General features: G+C 35.5%; 1 protein-coding gene across 1 annotated transcript in view; it reads right to left on the reverse strand.

The window, feature by feature from the left end:
• The window catches only part of SPATA17 (spermatogenesis associated 17), a 92,474-nt gene that overhangs the window by 14,917 nt on the left and 58,478 nt on the right, over nucleotides 1-19,079 (reverse strand). Inside the window, exons 8-9 of the mRNA XM_074820631.1 lie at nucleotides 16,197-16,348; nucleotides 7,188-7,323 (exon numbers count right to left, since the gene is read on the reverse strand). Of these exons, the coding sequence (XP_074676732.1) occupies nucleotides 7,188-7,323; nucleotides 16,197-16,348 (288 nt within the window). The remainder of the gene's footprint in view (nucleotides 1-7,187; nucleotides 7,324-16,196; nucleotides 16,349-19,079) is intronic.

A 19,079-nucleotide genomic window follows, 5' to 3' on the forward strand; every position in this document is an offset into this window, starting at 1 on the left:
TCTTCTCAGTCACTACTTTGTAGTATTTCCTCAAAATCAGACCCTGTAACTCATCAGTAACCTTCACCAGAAAGTTTTTCCAATCTTTCTTTTCAGCCTTCCAGTTATCCACAAATTCTTTTCTGCATTTAAACAGTAGCCAGGGATACATTTTGTATATTTTAATGTGCTTCACGGTGTTTATTTTCCTTCTACACCTAAGAAAAAGATTCCTGATAGTTAATAATTATTTGCATAACATATATCAAGAGTAGCATTTTTCAAAGGCGGCCCAGCAGTGGTGACCTTAAGGATTTTCTCAAAGGAAACAATCTACAGCTCAAGAACCTTTCCAGCGGGACCTCTGAAAGTGATCTTCATAACAAAATCTATTTCTCTAAATATGACACAGTCATTAAGTAAGAAATCTGGAAAAATCATTATGTCAACTGTCAAAAGTTGAAACTGTCATTTGCTTTCCTGGAAGACTGAATGGGTGCATCTCAAAGAGAGATGTTCCATTCTAGTCCTGTGAATGAGAGGTAATGTCTGGTGTTCCCACTGTTGGATATGACATACTCCTGCCTTTTTTAATACATTTGCTTCTCAGCAGTACATCGTGACATTTACTAAAAAGAGCAAAGAATTCAGAAGTAGAAGTTGCAAAAGTGACTTTAAGCCATTTTTTGTAACCCAGTTTCAGCAACCACTTGCTTATTAAGCTGGTCTGTGATATTAAATTGGGAAACACCGCTCTTTTTTTGTATTACCTAACTGGGTAGCCAAATGCCTGAACTCCAAGGAGGTTGCAGCTCTGAAGAGTAATGCTGCTGGGGGAATTGCCCTATGTGGAGGCAGGGAATTAAGTTGTTTTTGACATGAAGATACAGCAGCATTCTGACTCACAATTGTTGTTCTAAGAGCAGAAAATATATGCTACAGGTTACAAAGGATAGACTTTCTATGAATAGTATAGGATGTATTGTTGTAGGATCAGATCCTTAGGTTTAAATTATTTGGTTTGCTGCAGGACTCAGGGTGGGAAGAAAAGTGACAGAAAGCAGCCTTATCTTGGGAAAAGATAGTTGATAACTCAAACTAAGGGTCCATTTGGAGCATCTGAATAGATACATCAAGTCATGCCAGCAATAATAATCATACAGGAGCCATGTCATTGGCCAGAGATTGCTGGAGTGCAACACTCTTTGGCAACAACCCCTTATTATCCCTGACATGGCTCATGAGGAAACTGGTAGTGTAAAAAGCAAACTCTTACAGGTCATCTAATAATTCCCCTACAATAGAGTCACTTCTGGCTGCCACATTATGTCAGCTCTGCATTGCCTAGGAAAACACATTGCAATTGGATTGGAGAAATAAGAATCTGATATTCAGAATACGTGCTAGCTCTTCTCACTATACATTAGTAACTTCTGTCACAAAGCACCCTAGTAAACATGGCCTTAAAAGTTCTAAAACATATAATAAGGCTGAAAGTACAGATGCATATTAGTCCATATCACACTGTATTAGAAAATATCCTCATGTAATATTTTTTTCCTAATTAAAATAAAACCAAGCAAATTTCTTTGAAAAATTTTCATGGAGTCACAATCTAAGAGACATACATTATACTTATCTCAAGTTCAGTCACTGCAAGGTTAGGAAAAATGGAGCTAAGGTGAATCTACATAAATTTCAGTATAGTCAGGGATGGAAAAGCATGAATAGTGTATCAAACTATTCTGCCACATAATGACATCATCTGCTAGATACATCATTGTTGTGAGTATGTTGTTGTCCTACAAGGGATGAAACTAATTTTCAAACAGAACACATCACTTCCCTGCTTCCACCCTATTTTTCCCTCACAGTAATACTATAAAAACATAAATTTGCTGTGGAACCACAGGATACAGTGGTCTCAGAAGAATGTGGAAGAAAATGGTATGACCATGGCCGTGTAGAAGAGTCACGCTCACTTTCTAGGGCACTGAGATTTTCAGGCCATATTACGTTCTCCTTGGGGACCTGTTCCCACATATCTGTAACTTAGGGCACTATCTAATAATGTGATTCCACTTGGGCCAAAGTGGGAGCAACAATGAAAACCATAGAAGATATTGAAATTTCAGAGGCAGCAGACTGTATAAAATAGGATGAATTCCTTGAAAAAGAGAACGCTTTGTGTGTCCATCACAGAAAGTCCAAACAGTGAAGTCATGTGAGAGGAATTATGCAGTTGAGGCATTCATAGAGATTTGATCCTTACAATCTTCTTTATGGTAGAAAGCAAGTTAAAGATCAAGAATTTTTTCCATAGTCTGTTATCTCTGTTATTCCAGATGGGAAATTTCTTACAGTTCTTGAACAAAAAGCCAAATTTACAGCTAGTGTAAATCAACAAAACTCTATACTTTGCATTATACTTATAACATTCTTTATATAAACTCTTAAAATACATACACACAGTGGTGTTTATCTGTTACATATGTCATGATTTAATGAAATACTTCTGCAACTTCATATAATCCCAGTTGAACGCAATCACTGTCGAACAAAATCGACTGAAGCTGTTGACTGTACCTTTATCTACACTAGCTGAATTTGAGCCTGTAATTCTCTGCCTCTGGTGACAAAGATGGAAGCGATACAATATATATAAGGACTAATTATTGCCTATTCTAATGGCTACACAATACAGTGTGAAAATGCCAGTAGTGTTGACTACAGCCCAAGTTCTACTGCCCCACCAAAAATAGAATTGTGTTGGCCTTGAATTACAAGGGCTATTTCCCCTGGCCTAAGCAAGACCATGACAATCAGAAATATTTGAACTTGATATTTGATTAATGCTGGCAGTATCCTATAAGTGATTTCCACTCGACAATGTCTAATTATTTAATTATTTCCCATTATTAATGGAATGAAACAATTCAAAACAAACAGCTCGAATGACTGTTTTGCAGGAAGCACATAATCATCAATTCATACATGTAGAAATCTTCCTAAAATTATATTAAGCTGGCCTGTTGAACTTGAAAGGCATATTTTATCCCAATCAATGCATAAAAGTAAAATTATCCATAACTAAGGCATGTTTCTCTGCTGTACAGTTCAGCTGTAATGATCCCCACACACTGCACTTGCACATCAATTATGATAATCATAATCACGGTCGTTAAGCTGAATGTTCATTATTATCAGGATGCTGGTGACAGCAGATTCAATCATCGGGTGCAATGGGCAGGCAGTCACAGTCCCACCCAAGTTTCTGCAGACAGCGTTGTGCCACATTAAATCTATGATGTGTTCCACATCCCACTCCATTCCAAAAGCTGTAGACAGTAAAGGTCAACTTTATGTTCTGTGCAATATGCTTAGGTTCTCTAAATTAATTCTTTGCAGTACTAGGTATTTTTATGCTTTGTAGATAATAAAATTCTGTTTAGGGCCAAAATGCCTGTGCAAATAATGAAAGAGTGATGCAGTTGTACTGTAATTCACCTATAATAAGACATCAGAGGAAAGAATCTATCAGGAAGGAATATCTTAAAATGTCACTTCCTGAGTTTTGCAAATAAGAAAACATTAAATGCTGTCATTAAAGTCAGTTTTCTAAAATGCATATGCAAACTAATTCCAATACCCATTAAAGGCTGTAAGTTATCATTTCTGCCTCAGTAAATATGAACATATGTGCGTGTTTTGACAACTGAAAGATTGTAGTTAGTGTATTTGATCCCTTGACTGTCCAGCTACCTTGGAACCTATCATTGTAGATTAAATTCATAGTGACTGGTAAATTTTTTGTATTACTTCTCACAAAAATTCTATCAAAGGCTTTCCACAGTATTTAGACATACAATATCAAACTAAAAATATGCAAACATTTTAATTTTTATAGTGGTTTACTACTGGGTAAACTAACTAGATTCAGATTCACTAAAGGTACAGTATTTCCATTTCTTGTTTATTTTTAATGAAGAATTCAAATACAACAGTTTTTCCCTTATGTCCTGGTTTCAGCTGGGATAAAGTTAATTTTCTTCCTAGTAGCTGGTACAGTGCTGTGTTTTGGATTTGCGTGATAATAACATTTATAACACACTGATGTTTTAGTTGTTGGTAAGTAGTGCTTATCCTAAATTAAGAATTTTTCATGTTTCCCATGCTCTGCCAGTGAGGAGGTGCACAAAAAGCTGTGAGGGAGCGCGGCCAGAACAGCTGACCTGAACTAGCCAAAGGGATATTCTATACCATAGAATGTCATGCTCAGTATATAAATCAGGGGGAGTTGGCCGGGAGGGGTGGATCACTGCTCGGGCATCGGTCAGCAGGTGGTGAGCAATTTCATTGGGCATCACTTATCTTTCCTTGGATTTTATTCCTCTCTCTTTTTGTTATATTCCTTTTAATTATTATTATTTTATTATTATTGTTATTTTTAAATTTTATTTTAGTTATCAAACTTCTTATCTCAACCCACAAGTTTTTCTGATTCCCTTCCCTGTCCCCCTGGGAGGGGGGAGGAGTGAGCAAGCGGCTGTGTGGTGTTTAGTTGCTGGCTGGTGTTAAACCACAACACCTTAACTCAGAAACTTCTTTGAAATGTACACAGAATGAGATAAAAATTTTCAGATTGTAACTAGATGAAAAGAAGAACTATTAACTTTTCCTCACCTATCTGTGGTAATTATTATGTTTAGAGGAAGTCTATGCTAATACCCTTTCATTTTCCAGAAGAAATATAGTAAGGCAATATTTTTCATTGTTCATTTTGCTACTAAAATAATTATATAATTTACATACTAATCTTTTTGTGACTTGAATTAAAATGCGTAAACACGTGTAAACCTCTGGAAAATGTAACTAGGACATGCTCATGAACATATACAAGGAAACTTTCTTATAGGTGGTTTAAAAAAAAGCCAGCCAATATCAAACAATACCTCAGCAGCTCAGAGGGGTCACTGATCCACCGACCACTGAACTGACTTCTTGGAAGAACTTACACAGTAGTTTGTCTTACCAGCAATGATAAGCAAAACTTCTCTAGTATAATGCTGTCAGAAGCTGAATATATATCATGGCAGGGTTATCAGCTATTAGGTTGTAATAGAAGTTGCATCTACAGAAATATCACCTCATGGGAAACTCAAAGAATGGTTGTGTTTAGCAGACAGTGTTAAGCAAAAATTTGATTGTTTTTAGTAATATTTTGATACATGCACTTTAGCCCAGTGATTCATTAGAACATGATAACTTTGTTCATAGCACTGACATATACAAAGTTTTAATACAGTTTAGAAAAAAGGGACAGAGTTCTTTCAAATTTAACAGTTATGAAACTATGACATCCCATCTGCCTATAGGACCTTTTCCATTTAAATATAATGATGAGGTGGGGATTTGGGTGGGGGTTTTTTTCTGATACTGATGACCCATTAAAGCAGCAGGTAGGTCATAAATAGCTCTTTTCTCCTCTTATCTCTCTGTTTGGGTAAGCGGCTCCTAATTGAAGCTTCATATTGATTTAGAATTGGGGTTGGAAGGCTGTATGTCATGTTGGGTTAATGTATACAGCTATTCACCTCCAGAGATTTAGGCTGAAATCTATTCAAGACCACAAGTAAAGTGAGTTTACTTGTTGCAGCTAAGCCCATAATTTATATATTACATATATGTGTGGTATGATATACAAAATATCTTTACATTGTTTGATATCACCATCTGAGCCGGATCAAGAACTGTTAAGGACTGGAAAGGGAAGTCTTTACAGAACAAGATGAATACCACCAATAAGACTTTTAGATTTTTTTTATATATCATACTTATGCTGTGGGACTTCAGCCAGTCATATCCTTTACTCCTTGCTTTTGAAAGACAAATTCAGATCTTTTTGTTTGAATGTTGATCTTTGTGCCTTTATTTGCAATGAGATTTAATTAATGTATGTTAAAATACCAAAATTTTACCCTGAGCTCATTTTTAAAGCTTAAATCTTTGAGAAACAACTATTTTAAAAAGTATTACTTCTCAAACTAATATTCCTTGGAACTTGTTATATATTTACAAAGGTTAAGTTACTTTCAGGGAAATAAGTAACCATATGTTACAAAATCACAAAATTGTTTAGGTTGGAAGAGACCTCTTAAGATCATCTAGTCCAATCCCACTACTTAGCTAGAGCAGGTTGCCCAGGAATGTGTCCAGGTAGGTTTTGAATATCTCCAAGGCTGGAGACTCCACGATCTCTTTGGACAACCTGTGTCAGTGCTCTGTCACCCTCACAATAAATAAATAAAAAAAAAAAATAAAATAAAAATTTTCTTGTGTTCAAATGGAATTTCATGCATTTCAGTTTGTGTCCATTGCCTCTTGTCCTGTCACTGGACACTACTGAGTCTGAGAGGAATCTGGCTTCCTCTTCTTCATTCCCTCCTATCAGGTGTTTATACACATTGATAAGATCTCCCCTGAGCCCTCTCTTCTCCAGACTGAAGAGTTCCAGCACTCAGTCTCTCCTCATACAAAGGATGATCCAGTCCCTTAACTATCTTGGTGGTTCTATGCCGCCCTCTCTACCAAGTCCATTATCCTTCTACTGGGAAATTTTAACATGATTATGATACCCAATACAAATAGAAGTAATGCAAACATTACACAAACTCCCGTTAGAACATGTTCTGAGGAATATTACCTCTTGTAGAACTACAAAAACAGAAATATATGAGATGTTCCTGACCAAACAGGCAGTTTAATGAGACTATCTTAAAATAAAAACAGTTCTTCACTAATTTTTAGAATTTTCCTAAGAATGTAAGCAGTAAAATATTTTGGGTTTTTTAATCAGGTTTTGCCATAATTTTCTGAAGGTTTATCTTAATATGCAAGAGTAAATATACAGTCTCTCAGAAAAGGCAATACAGATAGAACACTTTGCAAAACTTATATAACCAAAGATGAAGTTAATCAGGCTTTTAAATCCTTATCTTGTAGGTAGGAGAGGTGTTGAATTTCCTCAGATTGAACCTAGCAGAGTTGAGGAAGCCTCATCTCATCACATCAGGTCTATGTGATTTTATAACATGCCAGAAAGATTACCACAGGATTCCATGATCTCCGGATCAGGCCCAAATTCACTTAGTTCTAATACAATAACAATCTAAAAAATAAGCTATTTGTTAATTTTTGCAGTGACTTACCTTGTCTGCTACCCACTTCTTAGGCTGTACTTCTCTGAAGTGTTTAATTCCATAAGTTTCTTGGCCATATTTGCCTGACCTATGGATTGATGGGTCATACTTCTGATTTTTATGATACGAAGAAAATGGCAGAAATCTGAAATTCAGGAATATTTAAAATCAGTTATGCTCTACTCTAGATGCCACAGGATTGATGTAAATCATAGATACCAACACTACAGGAGGTGACATGGACACATGTTCCTGCTATTTTCCACTACCTTCTTAATGTTCCCCCTCAGTATTTTGAGAGGATTACTGCAATTTCTCCTATAGCTGCTTTTAAATTAAATTTGGAGCAAAGAGATACAGAGTTTCAACAGGATAAATTGAAGACTTTCTGTACAAAGATATAACCTGGTTCACTTGCATTATTAGATTATTTCTTTGGCCGTATCTGTACTACCAGCTGGTGTGATGTGAAGAGAGAATGAGCAGGGTTCAATTAGCTGGGAGCTGCATGTTGACACCTCAAGTTTTAGCAGGCAGTGCAGTCTGTGCCAGCTGCCAACGGCAGGCACGCACCTGCACAAGTACCGAGCTCATTTCTGGAGAACTTGCATCTGCTTTACAAGTCCTGTAGGCCCCCAACGCATAACCTCAACCTGATTGTTCCATCAGGACAGAAGCATTTTCAATCACGCCAGCAGTATAAGCATAAACCAAGGTAAATTTGCTCCCTGTACATTAAACCAGGTATACATCCTTTGATATCTGTTAACCAAAGCTAAATAAACCATATTCTCATCTAGAAAAATAGAAACTTATACAAATAGTACTGGTGACTTTCATGTATTGGCAGACCACAAAGCAAAGAATTTATTTATTCTGAATTCACAAATTGTGTAATTTACTCTCAAGTTATAATTATATCCTAACTAGCAATCTTTTGGAGCTCGATTCTTTCACCTTTGGTCATACTGATGGTGGACTCCCTGCTTACATAGTGACACTGAACAGTGAATCTCCAGCTACCCACTTTGGGCATGGAAGAGGTTTTCAGATGGATATCCATAACTCTCATGGACAGCTACAGGTTTTCTGGGTAGGTTCCCCAGCAAACTGTATGGAAAAAGGTGAAAGACATCTTATATATAAAGGATCTGCAAGAGACCCTACAAAGATGTCTTAGTTCCATCTATTTCAGTTTGCAAGAGAGTTATAAGAACAGGTACATTTTAATATAAAGGAAAATCTTGTGAATTAAGTTTATCATTGCTGGTATTCTGAAAAAGTAACATGCATTCTTTATTCTACACGTGCAGAAAAAATTATTATATAGTAAAATTAGAAAATCAGAAGTTCAAAGCATCACTTTAACTGCCATGACAACAGGTATAGCTAATTAAAACCTTTTCCTAGTTGAAAGCTTTTCAGAATCCTGAGGTAGGCAGTCAAACAAGTTTTTGATAAAGATGGGGATTAAAATACCTTTCTTTGTCTCTCAGCTGATACAGACTCAAAAAAGTATTTACTTGGACTAACTGATCCATCAGCAACTGTTTGAGTATTTCTTTTTTTTAAATTACATGTTTTTCTTTCCACTTCATAAAAAGAAACTATTTTAGAATCTTGCCAGCTATATCAACTTATTCTATCAAGTACCACAAACAAATGTCGTAAAGTTAGCAAAAGAAAAACACTGAGTTAGCAGGCTTTTAAATTACACCAAGCTATAGTAGCATGTGTATACTCATGGGAAAGGACACACTCACATAAGACAGATTATGGTACTTGTAATGCTAATTTGCACATGGGATGGACATCACACACACACAAAAATTAATGTGGCCCCAGTGTCCCAGAGAATACATCGAAGGTGCTGTGAGCCGGCTGCTCCACTTGCAGTTTTTATCACTTCTGAATTGCATTTTAATAGTACATTTTTCTTTTGTTCAGACATGAAAGAAAATTGGCTTTCTCAGGGGACTGGATAGCTGAGAAGACAAGGCTAGCAGTTTAGAGATTTGCCCATATATGCATAGAATTTAGTTGAGCCATTGCATTCATAATTCAATATGAATATTATGTCTGTAAAATTTATACACAAAATGGCAAAAAAATTCTTGAGGAAAGTAGAAGATAAATTATTATATTTTTCCCTATAAAATTTCCTACATAGAGCTTTTGATTTTACAGTGGATCAGTTAATCTTTGTCTTTTTGGCAAATAAATACTCAGACTAATCTATGTTCTACCACGATTACAAACAAAAAAAAAATACATACACTGTAACACTTTAAGACACAACTAACAGTAAGTTCCATATGTAGTTTGGCACAAATGTGTTCTGGATTCCGCTGCATATCTCCTCTAAGATCATTAGCTGGAGTATGTGCCATACAGCCTGGAATGTACGTCTATGGCTGAATAAAAAAACCTAAATCAACTATGAATTTTCGAGGAAGAACATTGAACAATGAAAAAATATTAAAATTGAAATGAAAGAACATTAAAAATCTAATAGGGTATAACGGTATAAAGTAGTCTAAAGTAGAAACTTTCTTTTTTTATTTCTGTCTATAGTTCTGCTGTCAGAGCCAGGTGGGCAGATCCTTATAGCAATAACAATCTAACCACAAGAAATGATCATATGCTTGCAAATTCAATGTCTGTTTAAAGCAAGTAAGAATTTTCATTACTCTATGTAAGTAATTAAAAAGAACATTAAAACAATTTTTTGTGTTAAGTAGGGTAACCAAATTAATGGGAGTCATACAAAAGTCATTATACCCCCACAACCAATAATAATAGTAAAAAGCAATAGCACTGCAAAACACTTCAGTAATGGTATTGTGTTCTGTAGCTCTATATATACACCTGACACAGCTTTTCCCCAAATTAATGACAGTATGTGCTCTGAATGTGACAGAAGAGAGTGATGGAAGGAGAAGAAAATTAAATCCAGACAATGGTATGATGCCATTATCAACTGTACAAGTTTAGACTTCCATAGCTTTTCTCCACAAAAAGCTCACACTCAGGATTCTTACATTTGGGTTTCAGCTTTTCCTTGTGATTTAAGTGCAAATTCTGAAATTCTTAAAGATTTTCAGTAAATATTGCAGAGACAGAAATACCAGGATCAAAGAAGAATTAAATTCTGTACTGATATTATATCATGCTATAAAACATAGTCAGTATAAGCTGAGCCTTTCCAAAAGTTGATGATTTAAAGGGAGGTGAACTATCCCTGAAGAAATAAATTTTAAAATGAAAAATTATTTCTTTTCATCCTCCACAAAAGTTTGAATGAGAGATATGCCAAAGAATGCATTCAAGATAGGGGGAAAGAGTTGGAACCAAAAATGGGAAACTATCTCAGGTTCTACAAATAGCACTATTACACATATACAACCTGAGGGAGGACCAGGACCACAGCTGGCAGTGTCACTGGTAATGAAGGCCAGCTGCACTGCTGTGAGGACCACACTGTCTTGAGCTTAACTAGCATAAAAAGACCTAGAAGCCTTGACTTAGTAGCCAATCCTGGACCTGACAGCTGCTAGTGGTGTGTATCTAAATTTTGAAAGACACTCTAGATATTGGTTGTTAACAAAAATTAAAATTGCTTTCTCTCTCACTTCAGTTATCCTATCCTGCATCTCCCTGCTACTATTAATTTAATCTTTCTAATCCTTTTCCCCACATTTTTACCCCTTCATGATCTTTCTTCCTGCATTCCTCATCTACCATTTCTTCCCTCCATTCTGTCTCTTTTATTGTAATATCTCTCACTATTGTGACAGGCATTTTAGATGCTGAAGGCTTGCCAACTGGATCCACCAAGACGATAGAAGCAGCAGTAGGTACTGGCCTCTAATGTCTATGGCAATGTGAAAGGAGTGAGCAGCAGCACAACAGGAAGGAGGATTTGTCAGGTCCATCATTTACTGCTGGGTGGCAGCATCCCAATGCTACATGATATTTACCAACAGGACACAGTTCAGAGGCATTCACTTTTTCGTGAATTTAAATGGCAGCAAAAAAACCAGAGTGGTCCTTCAGCACATTCTCTGGACCTGCCCAAGAGACAAAGTCCCAGCAGTCTAGCAGTGCAAGACTGTAATCCTGATGCCAGAAATGCTTCAAACTTTACTCAGGCTTCTGAGAAAGAACTGGCAGAAAAATCTACTGCCAGACTGCCATACATGCTGTACTACCAGGGCACAAGAGGAAATACTAAAACCAGAGAACTAGGAGGAATACTCTGCTTACATGTTTTTTCAAACTTTCATAATATCTATGTGCTGTATATTTTTTTAATTTAGTCATAAAAATACTACCAAAATCTTAACCCCAGATGTGTGAAACTGTCATTAAATTTTTATGTAAAGTGCTTGTATGCAATAGCAATTCAATTCTTTGTTGTCTTGATCTAATTCAAATAAAACAGTTTTATCTCACTTTGAAGAAGACCATGAACAGTTAGCTCCAAACAAACTATGCTTCTCTGTCAGGAAGCTGTGAATCCTTTATCTTTTTTTTTTTTTCTTCTGTAAGTAAAACATGAAATGAATGTTAAGCTTTCAAATTTGGGTTATACCTGAAGTAATTTCTTCATCAAATACAACAGTGTCTATCTTTTCACTCAGGGAACAAAGGAAGAAGCACAATGGTTTTCCATAGCAAAATAACTGCAGCAGGGCAGCCATTATGTAGTTCATAATGAGTGCATATTAAAATCAAAGTGTTATTTACAAAAACAAAGAGAATATTTTACTTAACATATCTAGTCAGATTACCTTTAGCACAGTATTTTTGCCATAAGAAACTTATTTTGGGTGTATTATTACAAATATTGTCTACAGTAATATACTAAACCCATACTTTTTCAATAAACTATCAATCACTTTTATCCTAACGTCAGTAAATCTAAGAATCCTCTGGCCATTTTTGTTTAACCCCTGTCTGCAATAATGTAAAGTGGCAAAGAAAAGCATAGTCTAGTTCTTGTAGGAAGTAAAAGAGATCTCTTCTGCAGCAAATTCCAGAACTTCTTAATTATACACAGACTTATTATCTGCATCCCCAGTGTTATAAAGTACCAGAACTTCATTAGAAAAATTAAGATGGAAAAATGAAGGCGCTACTTTGTAAATTTCCAGTGGAAATTAGCTAGAAGAAGCAGAGGAATACTGGATCAAAAGAGGGTAATCATGCTTAACTGTGCCCTAGAGCACCCGCATGTATAATACGATTTGCACAGTAACTACCTCTCCTATTACTGCTTGTTTGGAGTATTCTGTGTTAATGGGGTTAGCTAATTTAGTATTTTAACTTAAAAAGACTCTGCTGATTAATAAATGTTGCACACTGTGCTAGTAATTAAAATAAATGGAAGAGTTACAAATAGAAGTTGAATTGTTAAGAAAACATTATCTGAAAATATATGATAATCCCTGTTTATCATAATACAATAATAGTCCGGAAAATATGCAAATTGCTGAAGTTGCAAAGCATATGAAAAACTAAGTATAATTTGAAAAAAGTTTTCAGATGTGTTATATTTGTATGACATAAAATGTAGTAGCCATTTTCACTGCAGCTGTCAAATACAGTAAAAGATGTTATAAATGTAGAAATTAAAAGATTTTTTTAAATCTTAAATCTTAAAGTGACTTGCTTTTTAAATTTTATTACCATTAATACCAGGCAGCCCATAACACTGATGCTCTCCAAGTATAGAGCTAATTTAGATCATTACCTTCTCTGTAAGTGTACCTTTCATGCACAGAACTGTGTAGCACAGAAGCACCTAAGCTGATTCTAAAGCAAAGCATTATCTTACTGAGAATAAGCCTATGAGGAGCTTGGTGCTGCAATGTTCACACAGCATGTGAGAGGCAGGGTGTGCAGACATTGCACTCTGCTGCACACAAGTGAACTGGCGTGTTCAGGACTAGCTTGGCTATCTCCAGTTCAGCGCTGAGCACAGACATAGCCAGAAGCTGAGATGACTTGCCTGATGTCACACCATAAGACTACAATAAATCAGGAAACTTCAGCCTTACACTACTGCTGGTTTACCCCTATTCTATCACCACATTGCAACTCATCCTGCTGTATGTTGACTTTACGAAGATGTTTAATAGTATACTTTGAAGCATGAGGCATATTACATGAGACAGATTTCAGCAAAGTTAATGAAAATAATTTACATTTTTGTTCTCTGGAAAATTAGGCCAGCATGCAGCTGCATGCAACTGAGTAAAGAACCTTTCATGCTTAGTGATCTAAATCTGCTGGATCCAGCAGTTGGTGTCTCAAACTAGACACTAGTTTATTAAGTGGCCATCCCAAAGGAGTGCAATTGTCATTCCTATCCAAGCGGAGGAGGAAATCACTTCATTTGTATGAAAAATAGCACAATAAGGCAGTAAGAGCTTCAATTACAAGAGAAAAGGAATCATTTTTATTAGGCTAGATTACCCAGTTGCTCTTTCATTACAAAATAGGAAATCCCAGCAGTTGCTTTAAGTAAGCACAACATTCTCTCTTGCTTTCATTTGTATTGCTTCCACCTGCCACAACTTTCTCACAGCTTTTTCAATTATTTCTGCATTTTATCAGAAGCAAAAACTTTCCTAGAGCTTGAAACACTTAGAGAAAACATATCACCACTTTAAAGAATGCTGATAATCAGAGGTGAGTGGGAATTCTGAATGTTGTTGGAAATTGCAGGTATACATCGATAATTTTTCTGCCTTAAGAGATATCACACAGTACTCACTCTGGAAATATACAGATCAAGGATTCAGTTTGTCATTTTATGCAAACACAAGCTTTCTCAACAAATGCCACACACTTCCGCTGTTCATTCTCTCCTTATTTTCTAAAACAGAAGAATAATCAACATAGGAAGCACTACCAGGAAGAAATACAGTCCCAAAGTACACAATTACATAGAAAGAGACAGAAATTTGTCAATTCATAATAGACACTGCTGAGAAAAAACTACTGTAGAATCTGAGTAACCCTTTGCTGACTCTTCCCTGGGGACCAGCATCCCACACAGCAGCTGCAGCATTACTAGTGAGCGTTAGTCCTGATGATGACCTGCAACTCTGTCATCACCTTTTCAAGGTTACAGATGTGACCCCTGCATGGTTGGTTGAATACGAAGCACAAACGGAATGAACACAGCCTGAAAACATATAATATGCTATGCATTTAGCGTGCATGAAGCTGAGAATCATTGGTGTTAGGACATTGCTTCTGTGCATTAAGGATGACACTAAATGCTTCCTTACCCATAAGGTAAATAAAGATCCCTGATCAATTAATATCTGTCAAAGTTGGAGACTCCAAATTTACACTGTACAAGACCAAAGCTTCACAATTCACTAACTGAAGAGAGGTAGTGAAATATTTCTTACAAGATCTGACCTTCTGAAACTGTTGACATAGTGAAGTCTGGGGTAAACCTCATCAAATAAAGACTGGGCAATATAGTCATGCCTATAAATGAAGGACATCATCTATCCTCACTTGGAATGCATCAGTCAGAATGTGTTCAGTAAAAAGAACAGTTAAAATGAGAAGTAGAACATTAATTATAACCTAATGTTTTGTGGTTTTGTTTGTTGGGGTTTTTTTTTAAATTTCACTGGCAAAAGCTAGAAATAAAAATTAAAGAAACAAAAATGGCCCGGCCCAGATTTAAGATGAGATGTGAAAGTTAAGTTGTTTCTCCCTCACCCAAAAAAATGAAAGAATAAAGAGAGGAGCAGAAAACTGAAGTACATTTTTACTTGTAACTTAACTCAGTTATGTGTTTGGTATGAAAGGAATAAAAAGTACTATATTTCATTTTTGGCACCAAATATAAAAGATAACATTGCCTAAAAGTGGAAAAGTAGCTGAACTAAGAGATTTTTTCTTTCAAAACTGTTTTTGAGTAGAATTTCCATTTAAAGTCTCTGTTAATATTAAATCAGGTGAAGTGTGAGGAAAATGATCCACCAATAAAACCATAAAACCCAGACCATGCTACTGTAATTGATTCTGGTGTTCTTAAATCCCGGTCCTGAAGCTGACACATAGGAACATGGAGCTGATAGAAAAGCTTGAAACAGATCAAAGGTAGCAAAGCATCGTGTCCCAGAGAATCAGTGGATCACAGGCTGCTCATGAGGAAAAGTGATTCCTTTCTGGATTCCTTTCTGTCCTGAATTCTGGTATTAAAATGTCAAAGGATTGCCAAGAGCAGTGAATTCAAGGGAAAGTTGACAAAACATCAGTTTTTTCTAGCTAACTACACAGTCAGAACAGGTCACTTAAGAGGCTTTCATTGTTATTGGACAAAAGAGTTCCATCACGATAAGAAAAGAATTGAAAATATTTTGGAAACAGCCTTTAATCTTCTGGGATGGATTATGTCTGTATTTGGGATTCTGTGGAAACGAACTGGCCTGTCTGACACTATTACAGATGCTACGGCTTAGAAAACCAAACTGCTTCAAAGATGATTACAGTTTTTGCATCATGTTCTAACATGTGCAACATATGCTCCCTTCCCTTCCAAGTGAGCTTTGGTAGTCTACTGGGAGAGAAAGCAAGTCTCATTGGCATGCAACACCATTTTTTCCTCCCATAGTCTGCAAGCTCCCTGAATACGAAGACTGAAACAGTATTTCTTCCTTGGCAAGGTGCATGTGGCAAAACAGAATTTGCATTTGTTTTCTTATTTCCCATTAAGCCCATCTGTTGCATCACATATTATTATTATTACAAGTTCTTCTATAGATTCATAGATATGGATGGCACATGTCACACAATTACAAGATGAGGTCTCTGCCCTGAAGAGTTTATAATCTAAGGACACAGAATTTAGAAGTATGTACATAGAATGTTTGCTAGTAAGCTGTCAGGTTTGACATTTCATTTTGTCAGGCATGAAAGGTTTCTGAAAGCAACAGAATAAAGAAAACAGTCTCATAACAATATAAGAAAAAACAAAGAACTTACTCATTGTCATGTATACGGTTTCTCCATTCCTCCCTTTTCATTTCCTCTCTGGCCTTCTCTGGTGGTGAATTGATCGATGCTGCCACTCGCAAGGTTGGTTCCAAAGGCTTGTAGCGCTGCCGCAATACTTCAGTGGTATCACGGAAAGGCCCCTGAAAGGTATAAGTGTTTTATTGTGGGGTTACAGTTCTTTTCTTTCCTTCTTTTATTCATGACACATCACTGATGAAAGAGGACACAGAATGTCTGGGAAGTGTAGCAAGACTTTTCTTCCAAAATAATTAAAGCAGTTCACTTTGATAGAGAGTTACAGATAACACAAAGGTTGATAACATGCTCTAAAGCTCCAGAGAGAGAATAAGAAATGTGCACTCTAGATTTATTTAACTACTAATAAATATTTATTATTTTAAAACAATACATTGTTAGAACTGATTAGGAAAACTTAGTTTTTCTTTAGAAAAAATATTGGTGAAATAAAATGTGATACACAAGTATTAACTGCATCTAGATTCTGCTTAAGCAGAAAGGTTGACTTTTCCTTTTCATAGGATAAATAATGTTTTACCTTAAAGAACATGCTCTTTTCAATTTAACTGTAAAGCAACCTGGAAGCGAACTTAATACATGACTTAAGGTACAATTCTTCTAATACAATTCAAACTAATGACTTCAATAACATAGGTGTATAGTGCATTTTTGAAAAGACTAATTCCACATGAATCTCATTATTCTTAAAAAAAAAAATGAAAGCTCATAATTCTTTCACAAGTCTCTCTCTATATAGACATGTATTTTTTTTTTCCAGAGTATATTGTTTAATAACTGATCATATCAGAATCTAGCATTTAACAACACAGATAAATAGCAGTAGGAAGTCCTTTCCTGCACTGTCAAAGTGACATATCCTATGACTTGCTTTCAGTGCTAACCAGCGAGAACTTACGTGGAGTATAATTAGTGCCATATTATGCTCTGGACTGGTTAGTGGCAACTCTAGATTTAGAAGTATTGCTAATTAATTTTTATTTTATTTTCATCATTGTTGATCCTGCAATGAACTAGTGAAACCTTCTGAAACTATAAACAGACAAAGAATCCTAATCACAGCCTTTATTCTTAAAGATACCCTTCTTTAAATAGGTTATCACTAACAAGTCACAGCTGGAGTTACTGCAAGCACTGAGTGAAGACTGTGGGGCTAATAAAAAGAAATGATTCACGCCTCATTTATGTTCACTTATGTTTTACATTAATAGAAACCAATAATAGGAACCAGTTACCATAAAAGTCATGGACCGTAAATAACACAAATGGCAAATAAGTATCATCTAGTACTTTTCACAGCTGGACAGGAGGATTGCTATATTTGAAAGTAGTTAATGGATTTTTATTGGAACTTTACTTTTTAAAGGCACAGCACCATGGTTTGGAGATCTTTTTAAAGGTCCTAGCAAGCAAGCATAATATTTGTACATCTTGCAGATATTTCCTTGCTTCTATGTTCTAAGTCTGCATAAAAAATTATATTTAATACCACCACAGTAAGTCTTTAAAAACAGAATTAAAAGTGTTATCACCTGTGAGAGAATAATCAATACTAGAACAGGTCATTGACACTAGTAAGCAATGTTCTAGTATTATATTATCTGACAATCAAGTTATAAAAAAAAGCTTAAAATTTATAATAAAAAATGAGTACTCTGTATTGCAAGGTGTTTGCATGAAGTGGATATATGGAGCAAAGAAGAAAGAAATGTATATTGTCAAATAATATCAAGATAAATATGTTTGCTTTTAGAAAATAGTCTTTCAGAATATTGTATTTCTTCTTCATTGTAAAATATTGACTCATATTCCATCAGTGTAAGGGCCAAATCAGATATCCAAGCAAGGATTTTTTTCCATCTTTAATTTCTCAGACCTTCTAACTCTTTCTCAATCCATAGTTCAAATGAAATTAATAGAGTCCAACTACTAATGGAAGGAGTGGCGAAAGAGTGTAACTAAGCAAAGGTCTCTCAAACAAGGCTGTGTCATCACTAATGAGAATGGGGTATATATGTCAGAATATTAAGATAATTCTAAATATTCCCTGTAGATTTTTCCATTTCTCTGAATCATGTATTTGAAGAAACTTACCTAGCAATAGGCACCTAAGGAATATATGTAAAATGACAAGACCTCTAAAAAATGTATTTACCTATTTCCATTTTACAAGATTATCTTTAAGATTTGTGGAATCTGTGGTAGAACAGTGCTTACAAATGTTTTCAAATTGGCAGTGCCTGCAAGCATTTTAGGCATCCTGCTTTGAAATGGAAATCTTTCTGGGGAGGTCAGGCTAGGAAAGGAATGAAGGGAGTCAACCAACAGTTTTCATCCTGAAAGCAACTCACACAACTGTATGTTCTATGTTTGGAATTTGTACTGACTAGTGCAAATCTTCTCACTACCAATTGGTCTGCCAAATAAAGGTGAGCAAATTGGCATTCTTACTACTTTACCATAAAATTAGAAACTCATAATAAAAATTATGATCTACATGACATCATATGTTCTTCGCTGCTCCCATTCCAGAACAGCTAACAGCATGCAAAAAATCCCCTAAAAATGGTGGTGTGCTTTCTGCTATTAATGCCTTTTAATGAACAGATGACTAATTTTAGTATTATTTATGTTTCCATCAAACTGTAATTCTAGTCAACTCAGTAATAAAAAAGACAGATCTAACTGATGTATAAGCATCATTAAAACTTTTCTTTTAAATACACTTGCACACACATCTATAAAATGCTAAATACCCATTTCCCTAAGAGAAAGCTGAAAAATAGTTAATTTTTGTTCTTTTAAATACATATAGTTGACATTCTCATAGAAAAT

The sequence above is a fragment of the Strix aluco genome, chromosome 3 (assembly GCF_031877795.1).
Source record: "Strix aluco isolate bStrAlu1 chromosome 3, bStrAlu1.hap1, whole genome shotgun sequence".
Lineage (NCBI taxonomy): Eukaryota > Metazoa > Chordata > Aves > Strigiformes > Strigidae > Strix > Strix aluco.